This window comes from Zingiber officinale, chromosome 5B, assembly GCF_018446385.1.
Source record: "Zingiber officinale cultivar Zhangliang chromosome 5B, Zo_v1.1, whole genome shotgun sequence".
Lineage (NCBI taxonomy): Eukaryota > Viridiplantae > Streptophyta > Magnoliopsida > Zingiberales > Zingiberaceae > Zingiber > Zingiber officinale.
Genome location: NC_055995.1, coordinates 7,982,931 through 8,005,204, shown reverse-complemented (window position 1 = coordinate 8,005,204; position 22,274 = coordinate 7,982,931). Strand labels below are relative to the sequence as shown.

Here is a 22,274-nt window from a genome sequence, read left to right as displayed (position 1 = left end):
TTTATACTTTTATAGTTCAAAATGTTTGACTCCAAAATTTTAGATTTGTATTAAATTTGTTGCATTTTTAATAGTCCCTCAGTATGTTTATATATTTTTTTTTGTTTGAAATTTTAAACCCACTTAAACTATTAAATGTTTATATTCCAGAAACACGAAAAAAAAAAAAGGGAAATGCATTGAGAAATAAACAATAGTGTGTTTCCTAAACATTTTCTTGTGAGGATATGTGACGCCTCCTTCCCAAGCAATGATACAAACATGAACATGCAAGCTGGAAAAGGCTAACGCGTCGACTTATTTCAAAGAACTGTAGTTGATTCAGCTTCTCTTTCAAGGCAAGAGAACAGGTTTGATGTCCCAGATGTCCTTTGCGTACTCGTGAATCGTCCGGTCACTGCTAAACTTGAAGGAGCCGGCTGTGTTCAAGATTGACATTTTTGTCCATCTCTGTAAGTAAAAGAAACAGCTTAGAACAATTAGCATAGCAGACATTATTTGAAGTTGACTACATACTGAGAGCTGTTAGAATGATGATTGATTACCTTTTGATCACGGAATGCTTCGTCAACTTTCTCTTGGCATTCGAGGTAACTTGGAAAGTCCTTGCCGACAAGAAAATAATCTGCACGACCAAATCCTTCATTCCCTTCCAAGGATTCCATAAGCTCGCTGTAGTTACAGGATCCAAATATACCGCTCCGGACAAATTTCTTTACCTCCTCAAATCGTGGGTCCGGTATAAACTATAAGCAGGATGGAGCAAATATGCTTATTCAATTAGTTAAACTATTGAATCTTTTCCAATGAAGAAAATACAATTACCTTTCCCTCCGCTCTTTCTTTCCTCAAACCAGCGATTTGGTGAGCGCGAGCGCCAAAGAGGAAGAAGTTATCTTCTCCGACTTCTTCCCTTATCTCAACGTTGGCTCCATCCAAAGTTCCAATTAGGATGCAGCCATTCATTGCAAACTTCATGTTGCTGGTTCCACTTGCTTCCATGCCAGCAGTGCTATGACATTGACAAAATTGAATAATAAATGCCATGTTTGAGACCACAAAGGTTAACAAGAAAATTCTCATCTTTAATTCAGTGCTGCTCATAATTACTCACCAACACAATTACACAAATCACATCATGAAAGTGTTGTTTATAATAGGGGAATTGGTGGTAAGAGTAGAAAGACAATTGATCACAGCATGAAGCTCATTTACCAAATATTGCAAACAAATCACTAAGTCAACCGGAGCATGGGAATATTTAATGTTGAATGGCTGTTAGAGCTACCTGATATGTTGGGATAACTCGCTGGCTGGTATGAGCATCTCAGCAACGCTGACATTGTAGTCGGGAACAAAGACAACCTGGAAACAAAAGGTAAAATTGTTGCTGGCACAAAACATACCTTAAGGGTATATTTTCTTCAGAGTATAAAACTAATAGCAAAGGGGAACTGTGATTAGGATTCAACCATGACTTTTGGCAAAACATACCTTCAGTGTAAGATTAACATACCTTCAGTAAATCTCCAATATCTGAATCATGATTTATTGTGAACCCAACATCTGTGATGAACTTAACTATTCTCTTGGCTTGAACATATGTAGAAAAAGCTTTCCCGCCAAATATACAGACCCTAGGTACAAAACTGGATAATCTCTCTTTTGCACTCATTTCTTTCATTTTCTTATAGCGGTAGACAATTCCTAGGATATTCAATAGCTGACGCTTATATTCATGAATCCGCTTCACCTGATGAGAAATAAATCAAGCCTTGTAATCTCAGCATTCAAAAAAAAAAAAACTTGCAATTATTGATAATTTTTTATATATGTACAACCTGAATATCAAACATAGAATCTGGGCTGACCATATATCCTGTTTTTTCTTTTATAAATGAAGCAACTTTAGTTTTGTTGTTTCTTTTAACAGCTCTCCATTCCAAATGGAGGTCCTCATTATCAGCAAACTGTTAAGATTTGGTAAAAAGTTAAAAAGTTAATGCACATATGCATATGTTATTCTATAAAAAGGGATGAACGAACCAAAATAGTATAGATAAAGACTAGTTAACTTCTTCAGTTATCACAGATTCAAAATAGTTAATTGATGGCTTGTTCATTACAAAAATTTGGTAAAAACATTAAAATGCATGTCTAGGTAATAATAAAGTCACTGAAGACTAACAGATGCTCGATAGAACCAAAGCCAAAGGAGCAGTCAGACTCTTAGTTACCTTCCTAAGTTCTGCTAGCTTCTCAGTGTTCAGAACCCATTCATCTGTACCAAGCCACTTAGTTAATACACCACTCAATTCAGGATTGCAAAAACGTATCCAGCGACGAGGAGTTACACCATTTGTCTTATTCTGAAATTTTTCTGGCCATAACTGCGACATGATAATACATTAGATTGACTACACCATTTATCTTATTCGTACATCATCTGTACCATGTGACATTAAATTGAACTACATTGAATTAGCTGATTTTGCAACACGTAAGAATTGAAGTAACATTTACCTCATAGAAGCTGTTGAACACTTCCTTTTTAACTATGTCACTGTGTATTTCAGCAACTCCATTCACTGCATGGCCGCCGACAACACAGAGATTTGCCATGCGAACCATCTTAGGTAACTGTAGATTAGATTTCAAAAATGTTAGTTCTCCATCTTCAGGATCTTCTTCCTCTGCTTCAGCTTTTTCAGACAAATCTTCTTCCAGAACACTGGAATTTTTCACTAGAAGATTTTGTACAGATTGAAGGGGAGCTTCTGTCAAGATCTTTTTAAGGCTCCCTTTTATGGTCTCTTTCTTTGGTTTGTGGAACAATTTCTGAACTGGATCTGGAAAGTCAACATTGTCCAAAATTCTCATATCTTTGAGTTTCTTCTCCAAAAGTTCAAGATCCTCTTTTCCATTTTCCGAAATGATGTTCTTAAGCAACTGTTTGTATCAATAAACAAACAAGTAAATGGTGATTATCTAATGTTAAATCATACATCAAATTATAAGCAAAACCATGTACCTCATCATCTATCTTTTCTATGATCTCCACATGTCGTGGAAGTAACTTCTGCATCAACTCCAAACTCCACTTCTCTAAAGCTTCAGGAAGAACTGTATGGTTTGTATATGCGACAGTTCTAGAAAATGCAAGTACAAATTAGAATCTAACAGAGAGGGTGCAGCAAGCAAGCAACAATTAGATCACATTCTAGCGGAAGTGAGAAATATCAGTGATTAACTTTAGCATCTGAAATAAATAAATAAATAATGTAAGAATTTATCTACCAGGAAATTTGCATTTATAAAACATAAAACTTTAAGTAACATAAGAGAGGAAGAACTATGGCTTACACTAAAAAGTTATTTCAAAGGAACACAATAAAGGAGTTCATAAATGACTTTTGCCTTCCTTTTAGCATGTAAGACCAAGTTACTACAAGCAAGGTTTGAAATTCCAGTCCATACAGAGCAAGCACAACATTAAAACCAAACTACGTTGGCTAAATGAATGGATTGGTACCACTTGGTCCCAACCAGTTAGGTATCAAACAATTTTGAACAAATCTTACCCCGCACCTTTAGAATTTAAGGAATATCTGATATTCAATCCAAACTAAAAAACAATCAAGCTCAGAACTTTTGGTTTGGCCTAATCTTTATTAATAAAAAAGGCCTGGCTCAATTCTTCCTGAAAATTTCTAGAAGTGGAGAAATAAAAAGAATCATGATCTTCAGAACTACAAGAAAACCTAGGCAAATACCTCTGAGTGATTTTCCAAGCCTGATCCCAGTTTAAACCTTTCACATCAATCAGTATCCTCATTAATTCTGGGATGCACAGAGTAGGGTGAGTATCATTCATTTGTACTGCAACCTTGTTAGGAAATTCTTCCCAATTAATGGAACTTCCAGAGCGCTTCTCAAAGCGCACGATAATATCCTGAAGAGAGGCCGAACAAAGTGTATATTGTTGTTTTAACCGCAGAATTTTTCCCTCTAGAGAATCATCTCCAGGATATAATATATAGCATATCTGCATCAGGAAGAGTATTGACCAGTGGATACTCGTTTAATATACTAGGCATTGTTTAAAAGTATCAACTGAGCAAGAACTGAAGCATTTAAAAGTATCAATTAAAATAAGGATAGGAACATAAGAAAGATTTGAATAACACATCCTTACAATATCAAGAATCGTTATCTTCAAAAATTATGCATCAGAGGCCTGTGCACTAACAGAAAGGCATCTTGATAAATACCTCTTAAATGTAATCTTTAGCGTGTAGAACCCTCTAAACATAACATAGGCACCTATGCTTTTGTGAATCACCACGTAATTAACAATAAACACATACTGATACTCTGAAATGTGTTGCAGCTATACGAGAACATGCATATTTGTAGTTAGAGATTGATCCTCTATACATCATGTTCCTTCACGATTAAAATGTTGTAATAACTAAAATGAACTAAGATAAGCTGGAGAAACAATAACAATCAAGGGCATAGAAGCTTTTTAGGGAGGTAATCAAATAGCCATAAAAATAAATATCATGAATAAATGGTTCAAGAAAAGTTCGCCTTCATGATTTAAAAAAAAAATGCATCCAAGAACTAGTTGAATATTATCCTAAACTTTGTGATTATGCGTTTAAAATTGCTACTTTTATAAAAGTAACAATTTAGAGTTCTGTTAATGATACGATGAAGCAGAAACCTTTTCAGCATCTGAATGTGCCTTGGATGCTTTGGCATGTTCTCCAGAATTAAAAGCTCCCAAATCAAAATTTTTGGATGGCACTCTTGTTGACCAGAGACGCAAGTTAATTGTGGTTGTAGTTTTGTATCCAGGAATTGGTACATCATGGGCAATAACTTCAATATTCTCCCCACCAATCCAATGCTTCTTTCCATCTGAACCAATGACCACCTTGCCGTAAAATTTTATACGATACAAGACATCATTTCGAACAATTTCCCAGGGATTTCCCATCTGTAGCACAAATATTTTATCAGTGGAAATCCATGAAGATTTGTATGAAATTGTAGAATGAAATCAAATGACAACCATAATGAACAGGAACAAAAAATCAGATGACTTAAAACCAAGGTTAGGAGACACGCCTCAAGCCAATTTTCTGCAACTTCCTCCTGTCCATCTTTTGTGACATTCTGTTTGAATAAACCATATCTGTAACGAAGCCCATATCCCCAAGCAGGATAATTCAAAGTTGCCAAGGAATCCAAAAAGCACGAAGCTAGACGTCCTAGACCTCCATTCCCAAGTGCAGCATCTGGTTCCTGCATAAGATTATTGCACGGAGCTAAGAAGTCGTGAAGGTATAATGAAGTAGAAAGAAGAGAGACATAATCAACATTTATTAGCCCAAATAATTACAAAAATAATAATATTAGCCAGTGTGAACTCAATGAGAAAATACGGGCCTTATATGAGATCAAATCACTTTAGGACCACGGAGACAAAAGAAGAGCAGAAAAAATTGTCTGACCTTCTCCGCAACATTCTCAAGAGTGTGTCCTAGTTGCCTCAATGCTTCTGCATATTGGCCGGTTAGCTCCAAATTACCAATTGCATTTAACAGTGCTCTTCCCTAAAGTTCTCAATAAGGAATAAAAAGAATTAGTAAGGAAATATAAGTTGAACTTAAAACAATACTACCTGTGAAATCATTGAACCTGAAGAAACTCCATTGAAAGATAGTAAGCCTGTTTCACATTCATCTTTTCATAGTATTCATAAGTCGCATTCCAATTTATTATTAGTGCATCACGAACACTTTGAGCAGTAGCAAAGTAAGCCTTTGGAAGATCGGAACTCTCCCGAGAGAATGAGGGAGTGAAATCAGCATGGTACTTTATATTTGATGCTATAGTTGAGGCATCATTTGCAATAGATTTCTTGAAACTTGGGGTACCTACTAGATCATTTTAACAGTTAATAAAACTCACATACAAATCACGAAATCAAAGAAAATGTCGTAGTATTAGAACCAAAACAAAGGGGGGAAAAGGAAAAGCTAATCGGAACTAGGACAATAAAAATTAAGCCAGAAAGACCGAAGCCAGGACAATTCCTTTACCGCCAGCATTGACGGAACGCTTGACCTCCCGGTCGCTGGCGACGCTCCTGACGGAGATGGATCTGCCGAGACGGCGGCTGCGGCACCTGCTACCGATCCCGCCGAAAAAGACGGCCGGGACGACGACGCCGGCCGAGGAAAGAAAAAACGGCGATCTCGGAGTGGATCCGACTCGGGAGAAGGAAGCGGATCGAGGAAAGATCGGCGAAGACGCCATCGCGCCAGCCCAGAAGGCGGATCGTGACTCGATAAAAGAAGGGAAGAGCGAGATGGGAGGGAGAGAGAGAGAGGGGTCAAAATATCTCCATTCTTTCGGCTTCGTTTGCTCTCGATCTCTGTGAGCTTTGTTTTGTAGCGGAGTGGCAGTTTCGGTGGCTTATATAGTTGAGGCGAGGAATTCAAATTTCCGTAATCCACCTTACTTTTTACCTGATTTGCACATAAAAGAAGCTTTCCACCGCACGTTTTAACTTCTTTATTAATTACCTGCCTCGGCAGGAAGCATGATCCTGTGAGGGAGTACGGAGGGGCCACGTGGACCGATAATCCTCAAATTAAAATATGAAAGGAAGAAAAAGAATGAAAGAGCGTCTAAATTAAATAAATCAAAAGAACATCATATAAAAAAAAAACTACGTCAAATTATTTTCTCCAGCAACTACGATTATTTAATTTAATAAAAATTGATTACATTCCCTCGAAACGTCTCTCATGATCTATTATTAAGTTGGAAATTACACTCGCCCAGACGTCAATTCATTCAAAAGTCAACACAAGAAAATAAATCACGAATTATTACTATTCCTCAAAATAATGAATGACACATTAAGAAGATATTTATCTCTTCGTAATTCATCTCCGAATTTTATAAATGGAAGTAAAGTACATAATCAATTTATAATTAACCGCTAAGTTGATTAAGAGTGGGAGGGATTAACTATGATTAATTATTACAATATAAAAAAATTACAGAATAGTTATTTTAATGTATAATTATTAGATAACTGTTGCAACGTAAAACACTAATAGCTACTGTAAAACACTTAATATAATATTGTAATGGCTACTTAGTAGTAGCAGCTACTAGATATTTTATACAATTGTTTTCAAATGATTTAAATTCATTTTTAATGATTTTGATAAAGTCATTAATTAAATTAAATTGGTAAAATGTATTTTAATATAATAGTGTTCAGAGTTTATAATTTAGGATTTAAAATTTTAATGAAATATTTGATTTTTTATATTATAACAGCTGTCGAGTAACTTCTATATTTTGTAATATCTATCAAATAATTTTTACACATGATGATTAAATCTTAAATTTTAAATTCTAAATACTGAAATAATTGATTGTTCACATTATAGTAATTACTATGCAATTTTTACATGCTCTAGCAACTAACAAATAACTTCTACACGTTGTGATTAATCGAGTAATTTTTACACGTTATATCTAAATCCTAAATCTTAAACTCTCAAAACCAAAAATAGTTGATTTTTCACACTATAACAACTTATAAGTAACTTTTATATATTGTAACAATTGTCGAGCAACTTCTACAAATTGTAACTAAATTCTAAATCTTAAAAATATTAAACCCTAAATTTTAAACTATAAAATTTAGAGCACTCTTTTAATTTTTATCCTTAAAATATTATATTAAAAAAAAACAGCTATCTGTTTTTTTATAACATTGCACTTTTATATTATCCATGTCAACAACTTACATAACAACTCCTTTGATCCACAACCAAATCTTTGCAATCTCAAATTAAAAAAAAAAAATTGGCCAAACTCATCAACTACAAGCTTGAGCTTCGAAGTTGGGAAAGACCACAAATGCTATAGACAAGGGATCAATCTCCACAGGGGAGTTGGCTGGGACATTCACAGGATCCAACTCAGGAATCTCTCCTTCAAGAAGCTCCAACGGATTGCCATTCAGCAGCATGGTTTGGCTCAAACGGTTTCCGCCTTTCCCAGTTAAATGGTACTCCTCTCTCTGCACTGATTCATCTGATGCTTTCCTCCCGATCCAGGAGACTGCTTCCTTCAGACTCTGGATGAAGGCACTGTCCAACTGAACGCCTCCTCCCTCGGCAAGAATGAGGTTGAGATCATTTTGGATGCTCACACTGAACTTGGTGGATGTGCTAAGGTTGATCAGGAGCAGAGTTATGCCTGCCTGTGTGTATGTGTGACATGAAGAACAGCATCAATATACAAAATAGAAGAAAACTATCAACTGATGTCCATACCTTTCCTTTCGCGCAATGGGCATAGGCTCGCAAATACGATGAGCTACTCATATTGATGGATAGAACTCCCTTCCCCATCAGCCGGTGCCACAGCAATGCACTGTGACAATAATTGGGAGGATTAGTACTCATTCTTTACTAGAGTAGGGCTCCTGGATGTCTTGCCTGTAGTAATCAGGATTCGGGATGAAAGTGTTTGTGTCAAGAAGGCCGTAGTTTCCGCCGATTAAGGTTTGCCTACAATAAACCTTGGTGTTGTACTTTGATGCCATACCAAGTTGATCCAAGTACCTGAGTTATGTTGAACAAGTTTTAGTCTGAAATTCAGACAATTGAGATCAAAAAACATCAATGCAAAAGCCAAGTTAATATTACCAAAAGCTATTGAGAAATTTGTTTGATACACGACGACTTCCGCTGTTGTATGCACCCCCTGCTTCACCAACCCAAGCAGTCGACCATGGCCCATGACTTTCTATTGTCTGTTGGAGGTTTTGGAATGTACTAGTTATCTGACTCAAGTATCCAGGGTTTAGTATTCTACTTTCGATACGGGAGTCGTCACCTGTGTTTTTTGGCCTAATTCATTGCAGATACAGATTTGTGAATGTAAACATCACTTGAACACATACCTCCACCTAGATTGTATATATGGTGTGTCAAGGCATCGATGACTCCTGAACCTGAATCCTGAAGAAGCTGAGCATACCATTGCTGATCGAAGAATCCTCCAGGAGCAACAAGGATCGGCCGCGTATACGAATCTCGATACAATTCCTCCAGGAGGGCTTTAAGTGCAATCACATCTTGTGCATATTGTTGAGCACTGACCCTTGCTCCAACACCTCGACCACTCAATTCATTACCTAATGCAACCACACATGTTGTACTCCTGATTCAGTAGATGAATCTTCATTGTCGAGGGATATATAAAGAGTAAAGAGGAGGCATGGCATACCGAATTCCCATGAATCGACCTGATATCCTTTTGCAATCGTGTACTCGATGAAATCACGAGAATTTGTGGAGTTCCAGTCGCCTACCCACATTCCACTGCTGAGACGCTGCCTCCCATTCAGTGCGTTCAAACCAAATGTGACGATTGCACTTCAAGGATTAATCACGACACTTTATACTCTTTTTGTTTGTTTAATCAGAAGAGAAATCAGCATGGATTGGAGATGCTGAAACTTACCCTCCCTTCTCAAATAGAAGATTTAGCTCATCCCACCTCGCCAGGGTCAAACACCCTTGAGAAAAGCCAAACAAGCCGCCGCTCGTCTTGGAAAAAGGAAGACATGAAGACTCCAAACTGGGAACTCCGTACATCACTTGGTCTTGCAGTGATCCTCCGATGCGTATCCGCAAAGGATCGAAAGCTGTTTTTTTTAATGGTTTTAATTAAACAGACGAGCACAATTACTTGGCAGATTAATCAACTTGGAGAAAAGGAAACAGCAGGAAGAAAGCTCTTGCCTTGGATGGCTTTAGCTAGGAGTGGGTGAGTCAAGTTCTGAAGAGGGAGAAAGCTCATTGGTTAGCAGAAAACTTGTTGTAGCTAATCAGATCAGTCGGTTGGAAAGCAAATTGTGTACCAGATTGAGAACTGAGGCTTGTCCCCATGGGCACTGATTGTAGTTGCATTTCTCAGGAGGCCACCAATCGAGAGTCGCGCACACAAAACTGTCGTCGATCTCAGCTGCCAAAGCAGATCCTCTGACTGTGAGCGTGACATCTGGGGATTCTTCAGCTAAACTTCCGGCGATGAGGAAGAGGGCAGACAGAAGAAACTGAAGAATCATGCCTGCAACTTCAAAGCTCACTGCGTCAATTGATCATCCACAGCCAGAAAGGAAACACAGCAGAAAATGTTTTTTTTTTTGTGTGTTCTTTGATGAAATTACGATTTCGCAACGGACTGTGAACAAAAGGGGGAAAAAAAATAATTTTGATGACTGTAAACTTCCAAAATCGAGAAAAAAAGACCTGCAATTGGCGTGAGATTCAATTTATCTTTGGAAGAAAAAAAGACAAACTTTTTCTCTCTGGGAGGGGAGGAGGAGGAGGAAGAGGCGCCGCCTTGGCTGCGAGAAGGAATTCCTCTACATCACAAGCCTCATCCGAAATCAAGCAGTGGGGATCGGAGTCCGTGCGGTTGTTGGCTGGATTTGCGTCAACCGGGAATAGATTCGTCCAATTTAGTCGTACTCCGGTGGGCATCGGTTCAGCTTCGTTGTCATATTCTTCGTGGTCCCGTTTGGCATTTGGAGAACATCACAAGGTAGGTATGCTCACTCCGCTCGTAATTTAGTTGGTTTGGAATCCAGTCTTAAAAGAAAAGAAAGAAAAGGAAAAGAAAAGAAAAGAAAGTAATAAAGGATTAAATTATTGCTGAAGAGATATCTAGTCGCCCAAAATATATATGATTCCCTGAGCATCATCGTCTGTGCAATGGTCTGACAAAAGCCTCGCGCAATGAATAGAGGATAAAAGCTTGCCATGTGAGCGCTAGGCTACAACAGTTAAACTAGAAATGGTAAACAAACTGTGATAAAATAATCTTTACAAGAAAAACGCATTGCTATCTCCATCGCTCTCTCCGAATTAAAATGACCCTTTCCTAATCGAGTCGATGAGTTGGCTATATAATTATTTTTTTTTAACTTTACACTTTTATCTTGCACAGTTTTAGACGCCCAGATATCTACTTGGGCACTCGGATGTCCGTCCGAGCACTTCAACTTAAAAAGGTGAATCGAGGTACCCAGATGATATCTGAGCGTCTGAACATATAAGAGGTATCTAAAGTATGTATATAATGGCGGATCTAGAAATTCAAATATGAAGAGATGATCACGATAAACAAGAGACGGTATCCTTCATCTTCACCGATGAAACTCCATAATATTAAGGATTCCACCGCCGACAAGGGAGGGTGACCGTCGATGCCACCCCCCACCGGATCCGCTCCTGAATGTACAGGTAAAAATATAGAGGGTATATAAATATATATATATAGGATATTGATCTCCCGCACAGTCACACATGTGACTGTGCGCGTCGTGCAGGAGATCAATTAATAGCTTTGTTTTTTTTTTAATATTTTAAATTTAAAAAAATCGATTAAAAAATTAACATTTTCTTATATAAATTTCTAATACATTAATGTATCCCCTTAACATATTACAATACTCAATAAATACTTTAATTAATTTTATTTTAATTTTTTTTAAACCAAACACTATAACCTAATTGGGAAGCATGAACCCTAGAAGAAAATCTAAAAAAAATAGTTTTGATACTATAACCCAAAACCTGAACCCTAGAGGTAAAATCTAAAAAAAAAAAATAGCTTTGATACTATAACTCAAAGCCTGAACCCTAAATAGCTTTGATACTATAACTTAAAGCCTGAATCCTAGAGGTAACATCTAAAAAAAATATCTTTGATACTATAACTCAAAGTCTGAACCCTAGAAATAAAATTTTTAAAAAATATTTAAATTATTTTTTTAATTCAAAATTAAAAAAAAAACTAAAACTAGTGATATCCTGCGCGCGCACAGTCGCGCACTGTTCGGGGGCGCAGGATATCAAATATATATATATATATATATATATATATATATAAAAGAGTTGATAGGCTCCTGACTTTTGTTATGCGACTATGCACGATTTTCATTGTAATAGTGCTACGTCAAAATTTTTTTATTCTTCTATTGTAATAGTGCTCCATCAAAATTTTAAAAACCCTAAACTATTTTTCTACTATAGTAGCGCCTACTACAATGTGTCTTCTACCACATTGTAGTAGCTACAATAGTTTAGACAAACCATGTTGTCGCATGACATCGAACATGATAGCAATTATCTTGTGAGTTAACGAGAAAGGAGAATTGAGGAGAAGACAAAAAGATAATCTGAACAAAACAAGGAGGAAAATCTGCCTGTTGCTAAAAAATAATAAAATTTTATTATTAATTGAGAGATGAATACTCATACAACTAAACAAAAGTTTATATATACTCTAAATCCTAAGATAAAGAAAGGAAATAAATCAAAATATATAAACTTCAATTTCAATCTTGTAGAAAAAACAAAGAGATCTTTTCAGAAAAAAATCTCTAGGTAGAAATTAAAATTAATAAAATAAGACACTATTTTAGACTAATTATGACCCATAATTACTTAAAATACTAAAAATATCATAAATACTATAAAAATAAAATTACTAAAATATTTAGAGACTCGGATGAGGGCCTAAATGGTAAAATTTGGGCTAAAAAATTGACGATTACAAGTACTCCTATAAAAATTATAGATTTTAAATTCTGCATGCATGGCGACAAACATGACTTGATTTTGAGTTCCGAATTAAAAGTTATGACCGTTTGAAGTTCATGGGATCATGTTGGGTCGATCTTGCATTAGTTTCTCTAGATTGAAAAGAACTCATCCTCGAATTTATAATAACCTCACAACATCCATCGAATAAGGAATCAAGTGTTTCACATTGAAGGCATCAGACGTCTTCAGATGACTAGGAAGGTGCAACATGTAGGCATTGTCGCTGATCTTTTGCAATATCTCACATAATCCAATCTTTCGATCCTTCAATTTATTGTACTCGCCAATAGGGAAACAATCATGAGTTAAAATAACCCAGACAAAATCTTTGACCTCAAAAAGTATCCCACGACGATAATTGTCATCCCGAGTTTTGTACTTGATATTACTATCCAGAATTGTCAATTTCACCTGCTCATGAATGTTCCGAAGATATTCTACCATATCATCTGCTTAGGGTTAAATTGTCCCACACGTTGAACAGGAGCTAAGTCTAGAACCCCTAATGGGTTCCGCCCATAGACAATCTTGAAAAAAAATTCAAACCTGTGATCCTGTTTCTCGATAAATTATAGGTGAACTCTACTTGAGGTAGTGCGAAGTCCTATTGATTTGACTTAGTTCCTGTGAGACATCTCAAAAGATTGCCTAGACTTTGAATCACCACCTCGATTTGTACATCTATCTAAGGGTGGTAGGCACTACAAAGTTAAACTATGTGCCCAATTTTCTCCATAAGCTCTTCTAGAAATTATTGATAAATTTGGTATCTCAATTTGAAGTCATAGATTGAAGAACATCATGTAGATACATGATCTCCTTGAAGTAAAGACGGGCAATCCGAATAGCATCCATAATCTTCCTACAAGCTACGAAATGTGTCATCTTTGAGAATCCGTCAACTACAACAAGAACTGAATCTGAGGTTCGTTGTGTATAAGGTAATCCTAATACAAAATCAATGCTAACATCGAACCAAGAAGCTTCAGGGACAAGGGAGTTTACAATCCTGCATTGGTGAACACTCCCTTAGATCTCTGGCATATAGAACACCCGTCTATAAAGTGAGTGATATCGTTGGTTAATTTTGGCTAATAAAAATCAACAGAGATGAGAATCAACATCTTATCACGTCCGAAATGCCCCTCATTATGATGCTCGCTTATGATATGCCACCGTAGAGAGCAGTCTAAAACACACAACTACAACCCACGAAATAAATAGTCATTATATATAAAAAAATCATGTAGGTGTCTATCATGTATGTAAGGCCCAAAATCCACAAATTCATTCATGAGGAAACTTAACTAATTAATATGAAAATTAATGTGTTTTAAACTCTTGAATGATTGATTTATGTGCAATGTTAGTTCTAATATTTTGTTTTAGTATAGAGTGAGTGGTATGCTAAATACATAACTTTTCTAGCTTCATGAGCTAGGTTTTGGGTCATAAGTTTATTATAGGTTAAAGTTAAGTATAAAACGTTAATAAACCTTTTGGTTTTTCTCCTCTCCCACTCTCCTGAACCCAAGGGCGAGAGCACCGTCACCCCTCCCTCCCCTAGGATTTCGAAATCCGTATCCAAAATAAGAGGAGTTGTGCTTTGTTCATTCTCCTAAAGGCTAGATCATATTTCTGAAGTCCCTAATATTAGTCTACCATTAAGAAAGGACAAGTATTATCCAGTTTTTTTTGAAAGCATCATCCAAGTAAAATTAAATATTTATATATATACATGTGTGCTTACGATGTTCTTTTGAGAAGATCTTGAAAATTTTGAAGAAAATGTTGTATGATGATTGGTCTATGTGAAACATAAGCTATGATGTCAACACCCTAAAAAGTGAGTATAGATAAAGGATGGTTTAATTAGATGGGTAAATGGATGTGTTTTGGATTAAAAGTTTATGGTAATGCATTTAGTTGAGTTGGGAGAAAATGAATATAGTGGGATATGAATATGTGTGCGTCTTTGGGTTTAGGTATTAACATCAAGGCACTAAGTTTTAGGTGCCTTTACACTTACCCCTTCGAAGCTCAATGATGCGGCACTTACCCCCACGCTATAGAAGCGTTGTGGTGCTGACTTGTAAGTGCGATGACGTTGAAGCCCTTCCTCTCAAGTTTAAAATTATTATTTTATTATATCAGAAGTCATATATTCCATTCTTAACTCATCTATTATTGTTTCAAAAACCAAGTAAGCATTTAGAGTCATACCCCCCCACCCCCCCTCCCCCCCTCAAATCTTTTATTTCATCAACAATTAAATACCGAGTATTTAAAACTGGATAGGGCATTGAGAACATGGGAAATGACTTACGTGGATCGCTAGTTATAGGTACTGTATAATGTCCTACGTATTTTCTTTAACAAAAGCTATATTAAGTATTCATTATGAATGTTTTATGAAGCATGATATGCATGATGAAAGGAAGAAGCATGAAAATGTTATTCTGATGTTTATGTGTACCATGTGATGACGGTACGAGATTGGTGCCTCGGGATGAGCTCCGAGAAGGGTCTTTCCAAAAATAAATGATGGTGCAACACATTAGTTTTAACGAGTGTGAGTTGTACTATATGTCATTTGCTTGTTGCATAACTAATTACATGATCGTGTATCCAATGAATGTGCTCTAATGATGATTACCACACTCGCACCATACTCATCACCCAAAAGTCAAGTATGCTATGTTTATATGATGTTCATTCCTATGCAAGTTTTATGATTTTACTATATACTTGTTATTTTATGAATATGCTTGTTGAGTTATTAGATTCACTAAACTTGGATGTTGTAGGTGAGGAAGATGCAATTGTTGAATCGATAGAGGGCTATGAGGTGAAGTAGTCGAGGAGGCGAGATGAAATGCATGACACACTGTCCAAGGACCCTAAGCAGCTTGTCGTGGAATTATATTTTTTTATGTCATAAATTCATCATTGGTCTAGGTTTAACACAATAATTGGAGGTTATATATTTTGTTAAAACGTGATAGCAAGGTTTTGGATATTGCATTTATTATTATACTTTTTTTATTTACGATTACATACGAATGTTGAGTTTAAACCTTATACAAGTTATTTCATATTATGATACGAGCATGCTTAATAAATATCTTCATAAAGTCTTCTTTAAACATTCTGCATTTATTGCATGATATGTCATTAATAAGACATCTGGAAATTATAATGTATCTTCTGGAATATCCTGCCAAATGATGGTCAGCTACATACATATATAAAAAAACCTCAAAGCCTACAATACTAGTACTCATGGTAGTGAGTAATGAAGAACGATGATTCAAGACATCTACGACACTATTCAGACTTCCAACTTGGTGTCTTAGGGTAAAGGTGAACTCTTGTAAGTAAGCTAACCACTTGGTATGTCACCTGCTTAGCTTGACGTGATGTACTTAATGATCAGTAAACAAGATGAATTCCTTCTATACTAGGTAGTGACGCCAATGCTTTAAGGATTGAACAATGACATAGAACTCTAATTCGTAGGTAGAATAATTCTTTTTGGATTCAGACAGCTTCTCACTGATGAAATCAACTAGACACCCTGACTGATTCAGAACACCTCCTATACTAATGTTAGATGCATCACATTTAATCTTGAATACTTAGTCAAAATCAGGAATTATCAAAACTAGTGCTTCTATCATCTTCTGCTTGACCAGTTGGAAACTAGTATATGCTTCTTTAGACCACTTGAAATCTCATCCCTTGAGACACTCAATGATGGGAGCAATCAGAGTGCTAAATTTTTTAATAAACTAATGGTAGAAAGAAGCTAAGTCATGGAAACTTCTAACGTCATGCTCATGCAAGGTTCTTGGCCGAGGCCACTCAAAGACTGCGTCTATCTTCGCTTGATCTACGTGCACATCATCAGTAAACACAATAAAGCCAAGGAAGATGACTGATATAGTAAAGAAAGAACACTTCTTTTTGTTAACAAATAAGTACTCTATTTTTAATTTTTCAAAAATAGCATGGAGATGATCGAAGTGTGATGTCCATGTCTGACTATAGATGAGAATGTCATCAAAATAAACCACCACAAACTTTCCCATGAAAGGTCATAGGATCTGATGCATAAACCTCACGAATGTGTTGGGGGCATGGGACAATCCAAAAGGCATGACTATCCACTCATAAATCTCATGTTGTATCTTAAGTGTTGTCTTCTATTCATCTTCCAACCTTATTTTGGTCTGGTGGTATCGACTTTTAAATCAAATTTTTAGAACACTCTAGAACTAGATAGTTGATCTAACATGTCATCCAAGCGAAGGATTTAAAATATGTATTTCATTGTAATCTTGTTGATGACTCGGCTGTCAGTACACATACGCAATGTGTCATCCTTCTTCGGTACTAATAGACAAGAACAACACAGGAGCTCATTGTCTCACGGATGTGACCCTTTTCCAGCTATTCTATCACATGGTGTTGTAATTCCTCAGCTTTCTTAGGACTGAGGCGATACACTGGTTGATTAGGCAAAATCGACCCTGGAATAATATCAATCTGATGTTGGATATCTCGCATAGGTGGTATCCCAGAAGGAAAGTCCTTTGACATCAGTTCATTAAAATCTGTAAATAGCTATTGTACATTTATACTTCAGTTGATAACTTTGTGTTGGTGGCTTGAACATCGCTCTAGCATGGCAACAAAGCATAGACAACGTTGTCATACTCCATCTCATCTAAAAACCTAGATATGGAAAGCAGATTATAGTAGTTTTAGCTGCCGGATTTGAAGTGGTTTCTTCTCGTCGTGGCGGCAACACAATCTTCTATCCCTTGATGTAAAGAGTATATGTATTCTTATGTCTATCGTAGATGACGCTGTGATCATCATACCAAGGTCGCCCTAATAGTACATAACATTCATCTATGGTCATCATATCACACCAAGCACAATTATAATATTTGCTACAATTAAAAATGATAAGAGATGTCACCTATCTACCATTATCGTACGGTCTTTATTTAGCCAAGACAACTTATATGGCTCAGGGTGATGGTCTGTCTTCAGTTATAATTTTTGGACAGCCTCCTCGGATGCTACATTCTTACAACTATCGCTATCGATAATCATCTTATAGACTTTATCGGCGATGGTGCAGGTACTATGAAAAATATTAGTTCTCAATCATTATCCCCTAGTTCACCTTTGGGAGTCGACAAACTCTTGCACAAGACCAAAGTCTCATGGCCATCACTGTATAGCATATCGTCCACTACATACACTAGCTCGCCAATGACTGTTAGATCTTCTATCAAGTCTTCCTCGATCAATAAATTTTTACCCTTTAGATTAGTAAGAGCAAGTTTCTTGCTTTGGTTCGCCATCCTATGTCCCTGTTCATCACATTGATAACATCTGTAGGAGCCTTAGAGTAAACCTGTGGTGGTTGCTGTCGTGGCTACTACTGTGATTACTGTTGTGAAGGATGAGAATTTTAAGGGTGAACTGGCCGATTATTATTTTGGTCACTTCACCTCATTGGTTTCTAATTCTGTTATTTTTAGGCTACCAGTGCACGCTAGTAGGTCTCTGAAACAGGCAAGAACGAATAAAAACTAAGGGCATCTTGTAAGTCAGGCACAACCCCCCTAAGTGCAATGTCACCTTCTACTCTTCCATCTCAAATAAGTCCTTTCAAGAAATCAACTCAAAGAAACCTTCTGTATATTCATCGACCGATTTCGTGCCCTGTCTCAATGAGTGAAGTCACTAGAATAGAGTTTGAGTGTAGTCAAAAGAAAGGAAGTGTTCCCTCATCTTCTTCTTCATCTTCTCCCAGTCAGTAATTTGGAATTTTCTATTTGTCTCGTGAGTGCCACATCTGTTTCTAGCACGTCGATGCTCACCCCTTAAGTCTAATGGAAATTAACTTTACTTTCATCCAATCTAAAACTTGCTTATTGTAGAAGATCCGCTCTACTTCGTTGATCTAATCAACGACGCCTTTTGCTTGCAATGTACCAGAATATTTGGGTAGTTCAACCCGAAAATCGAGGACTCCATAGGGCTCCTCCCGACTACGATGCTCCTGGTATATATCTTGTTGGTGATAAGGGTTCTTGATGGAAGACTCAGATCCACGATCTGAGATCCCATGATCTTAGTGTTTGTGCGGTTAGCACTAACGGTCTAACTCAGGTTTTGATGAATGACAAATCAGGTTAAGTTAGGTTCGTCGTTATCTAACACTCTGATCGAGTGTGCAGGATAAGTCCAGACAGGTCGACGGGCTGACCGGATGTCTGGCACGAAGTCCAAGCGGGTCGACGGGCTGACCGGACGCTTGGCGAGAAGTCCAACTAGGTCGACGGGCTGACCGGATAGCTGGCGAGAAGTCCAAGCGGGTCGAATGGCTGACCGGACGCTTGGCGAGAAGTCCAGCTAGGTCGACGGGCTGACCGGATAGCTGGCGAGAAGTCCAGACGGGTCGAAGGGCTGACCGGACGTTTGGCAAGTGAGTAAAGGTAAGTCACTGGAAGGGAGTGACTGTGAGAACGCGTTCCCGGGAAGGGTGTTAGAGTGTATACTAAAAGCCTAGCTTTTGGTATAAATATTTATCTAGAAATAAGAATCACATTGGTCAAAAGTCTACATTTATGATAAATGTAGTTGCTCAATTAATTTATATTGTAGATAACATGGTGTGTGGTGTCACACACAGAAGATCATGTTATTGCTTCCTTATAAATTATAAACAGTAGCTCACGACCAAGATGGAAAGGAACAAACCATTGGAAGGTCGTAGTGTAATTAGGTATTAGTATATCTTAACTATATAATTACACTAGTACACTTAGAGTGTATTGAGTAGGACCATTTGAGGTCGTTCCTTTTATACTGACTTTATAAAGGAACAAAGACCTCAGTTATTATGGAAGTGTGTGCTCTTAATCCTAATATAATAACAAGCACATATATTTGATATTTATTTCTTTAATTTATCAATGGGTGAGATTTAGTTCGATGAATCAATAAGCCCGATAAGTTGGGAAATGATATCACTTATAGTGTGTGTTGTTGATTATAGAAGGAAACTGTGTCCTAGTAATCTAGGTTGAGAATGTCCCCAAGAGGAGCTCATAAGGATTGTCATGTTAAACCTTGCAGGTGGACTTAGTCCGACATGATGATGAAGTTGAGTGGTACTACTCTTGGAGCTAGATATTAATTAAGTGAGTTGTCAGTAACTTACTTAATTAGTGGACATTTGTTATCTTAAACACAGGGAGACTAACACACTCATGATAAGAAGGAGCCCAAAATGTAATTTGGGATTGGCGCGGTAGTTCAATAATAGTTCTCTAGTGGAATGAATTATTATTGATAAAATTAAGTTGTGTGTTCGGGGCGAGCACGGGATGCTTAATTTTATCGGGAGACCAAAACCAATTCCTCCTCTCGGTCCCTATCGTAGCCTCTAGTATATAGAGATTTATACCCACCGCATACCCACCTTCTTACCCATCCAATGGGGCCGGCCAAGCTAGCTTGGAACCCAAGCTAGGGCCGGCCAAGACCAAGTGGATGAGTTAAGTTGGTGGCCGGCCAAAGCTTGGGTCCCAAGCTTAGGTGGCCGGCCACTAGAATATTAAAAAGGATTATTATTAAAATTATTTCTTATGTGGATATCATGTTTTTAAAAGAGAGTTTAAAAATTAAAAATTTCCTTTTATAGCTTTCTACAAAAGATTAAGAGAAGAGATTAATCTCTTTCCTTATTTGTAGTTTAAAAGGATGGTTTTAATTTTTGGTAAAAACTTTTCTTATTTGTAAATCATCTATATGTTTAAAAGAGAGTTTAAAATTTGAAATCTTTCCTTATTTGTTGATTAAAGGAGGATTTTAAATTTTAAGAAAACTTTCTTTTTTAAACATGTTCATGATTTAAAAGAAAGTTTAAAAATTAAATATTCTCTTTTATAAGTTTCTACAAGAGATTAAGAAAAGATTTGATATCTTTCCTTATTTGTAGATTAAAAGAGATTTTAATTTTTAGAGATAACTTTCTTTTATCCACATGTTTAAAAGAAAGATTTTAATTTATTAAATTTCCTTTTATAAACCAATTATGAAGGATAAAATTATTGAGAAATTTTATAAAATTCGGAAGCAAATAAGGAAGTTTTAATTGGTGTTTAAAATTTTATTTGCTTGGAGTTTTTTTTGTGGTCGACCATTATAAAATTGAGAAAGGAAATTATTTTTAATTAAATAAATTTTCCTTTTCAATGGCAAAAGAATTAAGGAAGTTTTATTAAAATTTCCTTATTTGCCAAGATCAAGGATTATAAAAGAGGGGTAGAGGAGGCTTCATGGCTAACGAATCTATTCTATTTTTCTCCCTCTTTTCTTCTTCTTGTGGCCGGCCCTTTTTCTCCTTTCTTCTCTTTTGGTGGCCGAACCATACATCTCTTGGAGCTCTTGTTGGTGGCCGGACCTAGGAAGGAGAAGAAGAAGAGGAGGAAGCCTCATCTTGAAGATCCCTTGGAGTATTGGTGGTGATCAAGTTCTTCTTCCTTGGAGGTGGTTCTTCTTGTGGCCGAACCTTGCTTGGAGAAGAAGAAGGTGCGTGGTGGTTCTCGTCTCGGAAGATCGTCGCCCACACGACGTCCGGGATAAGAAGAGGAATACGGTAGAAGATCAAGAGGTCTTTCTAAAAGGTATAACTAGTAATTTTTCTTTCCGCATCATACTAGTTATTTTTGGAAATAATACCAAATACAAGAGGCTTACGTTCTAGTGTTTGAATATTTTTTCAAGTTGTGTTCTTTGTTTTCTTCTTTTCCTTGTGATTTGATTGTTCTTTTGGTTAACCTAAAGTTATTTTAGGAAATTAAATATTAGCTTTCTATAAAAGGTTTTGTCTAGTCGGTGGTGGTTGCTCCCATATCCAAGAAGGCCATGTGCCTCGCCACGTCAGTACTGGGAACCAATTATGGAAATTAATATTTAATGGAATTAATAACTTAAGGAGACTTGGGTCGAACGTGTTAAGTTCCGCAGGAGATCCAAGTCAAAACCTAAAAGAACAAATAGATTAAGTTTTGGATCAAACGTGTTAAGTTCCGCAGGCGATCCAAAATTTAATTTAAAAGAACACATGGTAGCTAGGAAAAGGTTCAGACCTTTGTACAAAATTTTTGTACAGTGGAACCTCTAGGTTTTCCGAGTAGCAACCAACAATTGGTATCAGAGCTAGGGTTTTGCCTCTGTGTATTTGGTATTAGTTTAATTATGCACATGTCATACATAATTTAGGCAGGTTAATAGTAGGATGTGCTAACTTTGTGGATGCAGGATCCAACTATTATGGCTTATAGTTATTATGTGTGTGATTGGACCCTTGGACATGTCAAGGGCATTTTATTGTGTGTGCATGATTGTATTATAAAATACAGCAGGAGCTGTATTTAGTTTTATTAGGATTTTTTTTTGTTCTAGATACATGTACATTCCTTTTATGGCATATTGGATCAAAATGTAAAATTCTATTTATGT

The 22,274-nt window shown here is 36.6% G+C and overlaps 2 protein-coding genes across 5 annotated transcripts; both read right to left on the bottom strand.

Moving 5' to 3' along the window:
- Positions 1–159: 159 nt before the first annotated feature.
- On the bottom strand, positions 160–6,460 carry LOC121984065 (alpha-1,4 glucan phosphorylase L isozyme, chloroplastic/amyloplastic-like). 2 transcript variants are annotated; one of them, XM_042536832.1, is made up of 15 exons: positions 6,114–6,460; positions 5,710–5,951; positions 5,523–5,624; positions 5,137–5,313; positions 4,730–5,005; positions 3,774–4,045; positions 3,032–3,149; positions 2,524–2,949; positions 2,238–2,390; positions 1,842–1,970; positions 1,517–1,753; positions 1,289–1,365; positions 826–1,012; positions 546–746; positions 160–450 (listed from the first exon to the last, which is right to left on the bottom strand). In XM_042536832.1, the coding sequence occupies exons 1-15, from the start codon at positions 6,328–6,330 to the stop codon at positions 334–336; spliced, it is 2,931 nt and encodes a 976-aa protein (XP_042392766.1). In that variant the 5' UTR covers positions 6,331–6,460; the 3' UTR covers positions 160–333. The 2 variants fall into 2 exon arrangements, with proteins under 2 accessions (XP_042392766.1, XP_042392767.1); XM_042536833.1 differs by having other exon boundaries at positions 5,710–5,948.
- Positions 6,461–7,795: 1,335 nt separating this feature from the next.
- On the bottom strand, positions 7,796–10,685 carry LOC121984063 (heparanase-like protein 2). 3 transcript variants are annotated; one of them, XM_042536830.1, is made up of 10 exons: positions 10,362–10,685; positions 9,971–10,179; positions 9,852–9,888; positions 9,571–9,754; positions 9,334–9,482; positions 9,008–9,241; positions 8,751–8,940; positions 8,541–8,666; positions 8,376–8,475; positions 7,796–8,302 (listed from the first exon to the last, which is right to left on the bottom strand). In XM_042536830.1, exons 2-10 carry the CDS (start codon positions 10,175–10,177, stop codon positions 7,916–7,918), a joined length of 1,614 nt encoding a protein of 537 aa, XP_042392764.1. In that variant the 5' UTR covers positions 10,178–10,179; positions 10,362–10,685; the 3' UTR covers positions 7,796–7,915. The 3 variants fall into 3 exon arrangements, with proteins under 3 accessions (XP_042392764.1, XP_042392763.1, XP_042392765.1); XM_042536829.1 differs by having other exon boundaries at positions 9,971–10,185; positions 10,412–10,678; XM_042536831.1 differs by having other exon boundaries at positions 9,971–10,185; positions 10,362–10,554.
- Between the last annotated feature and the right edge of the window lie 11,589 nt (positions 10,686–22,274).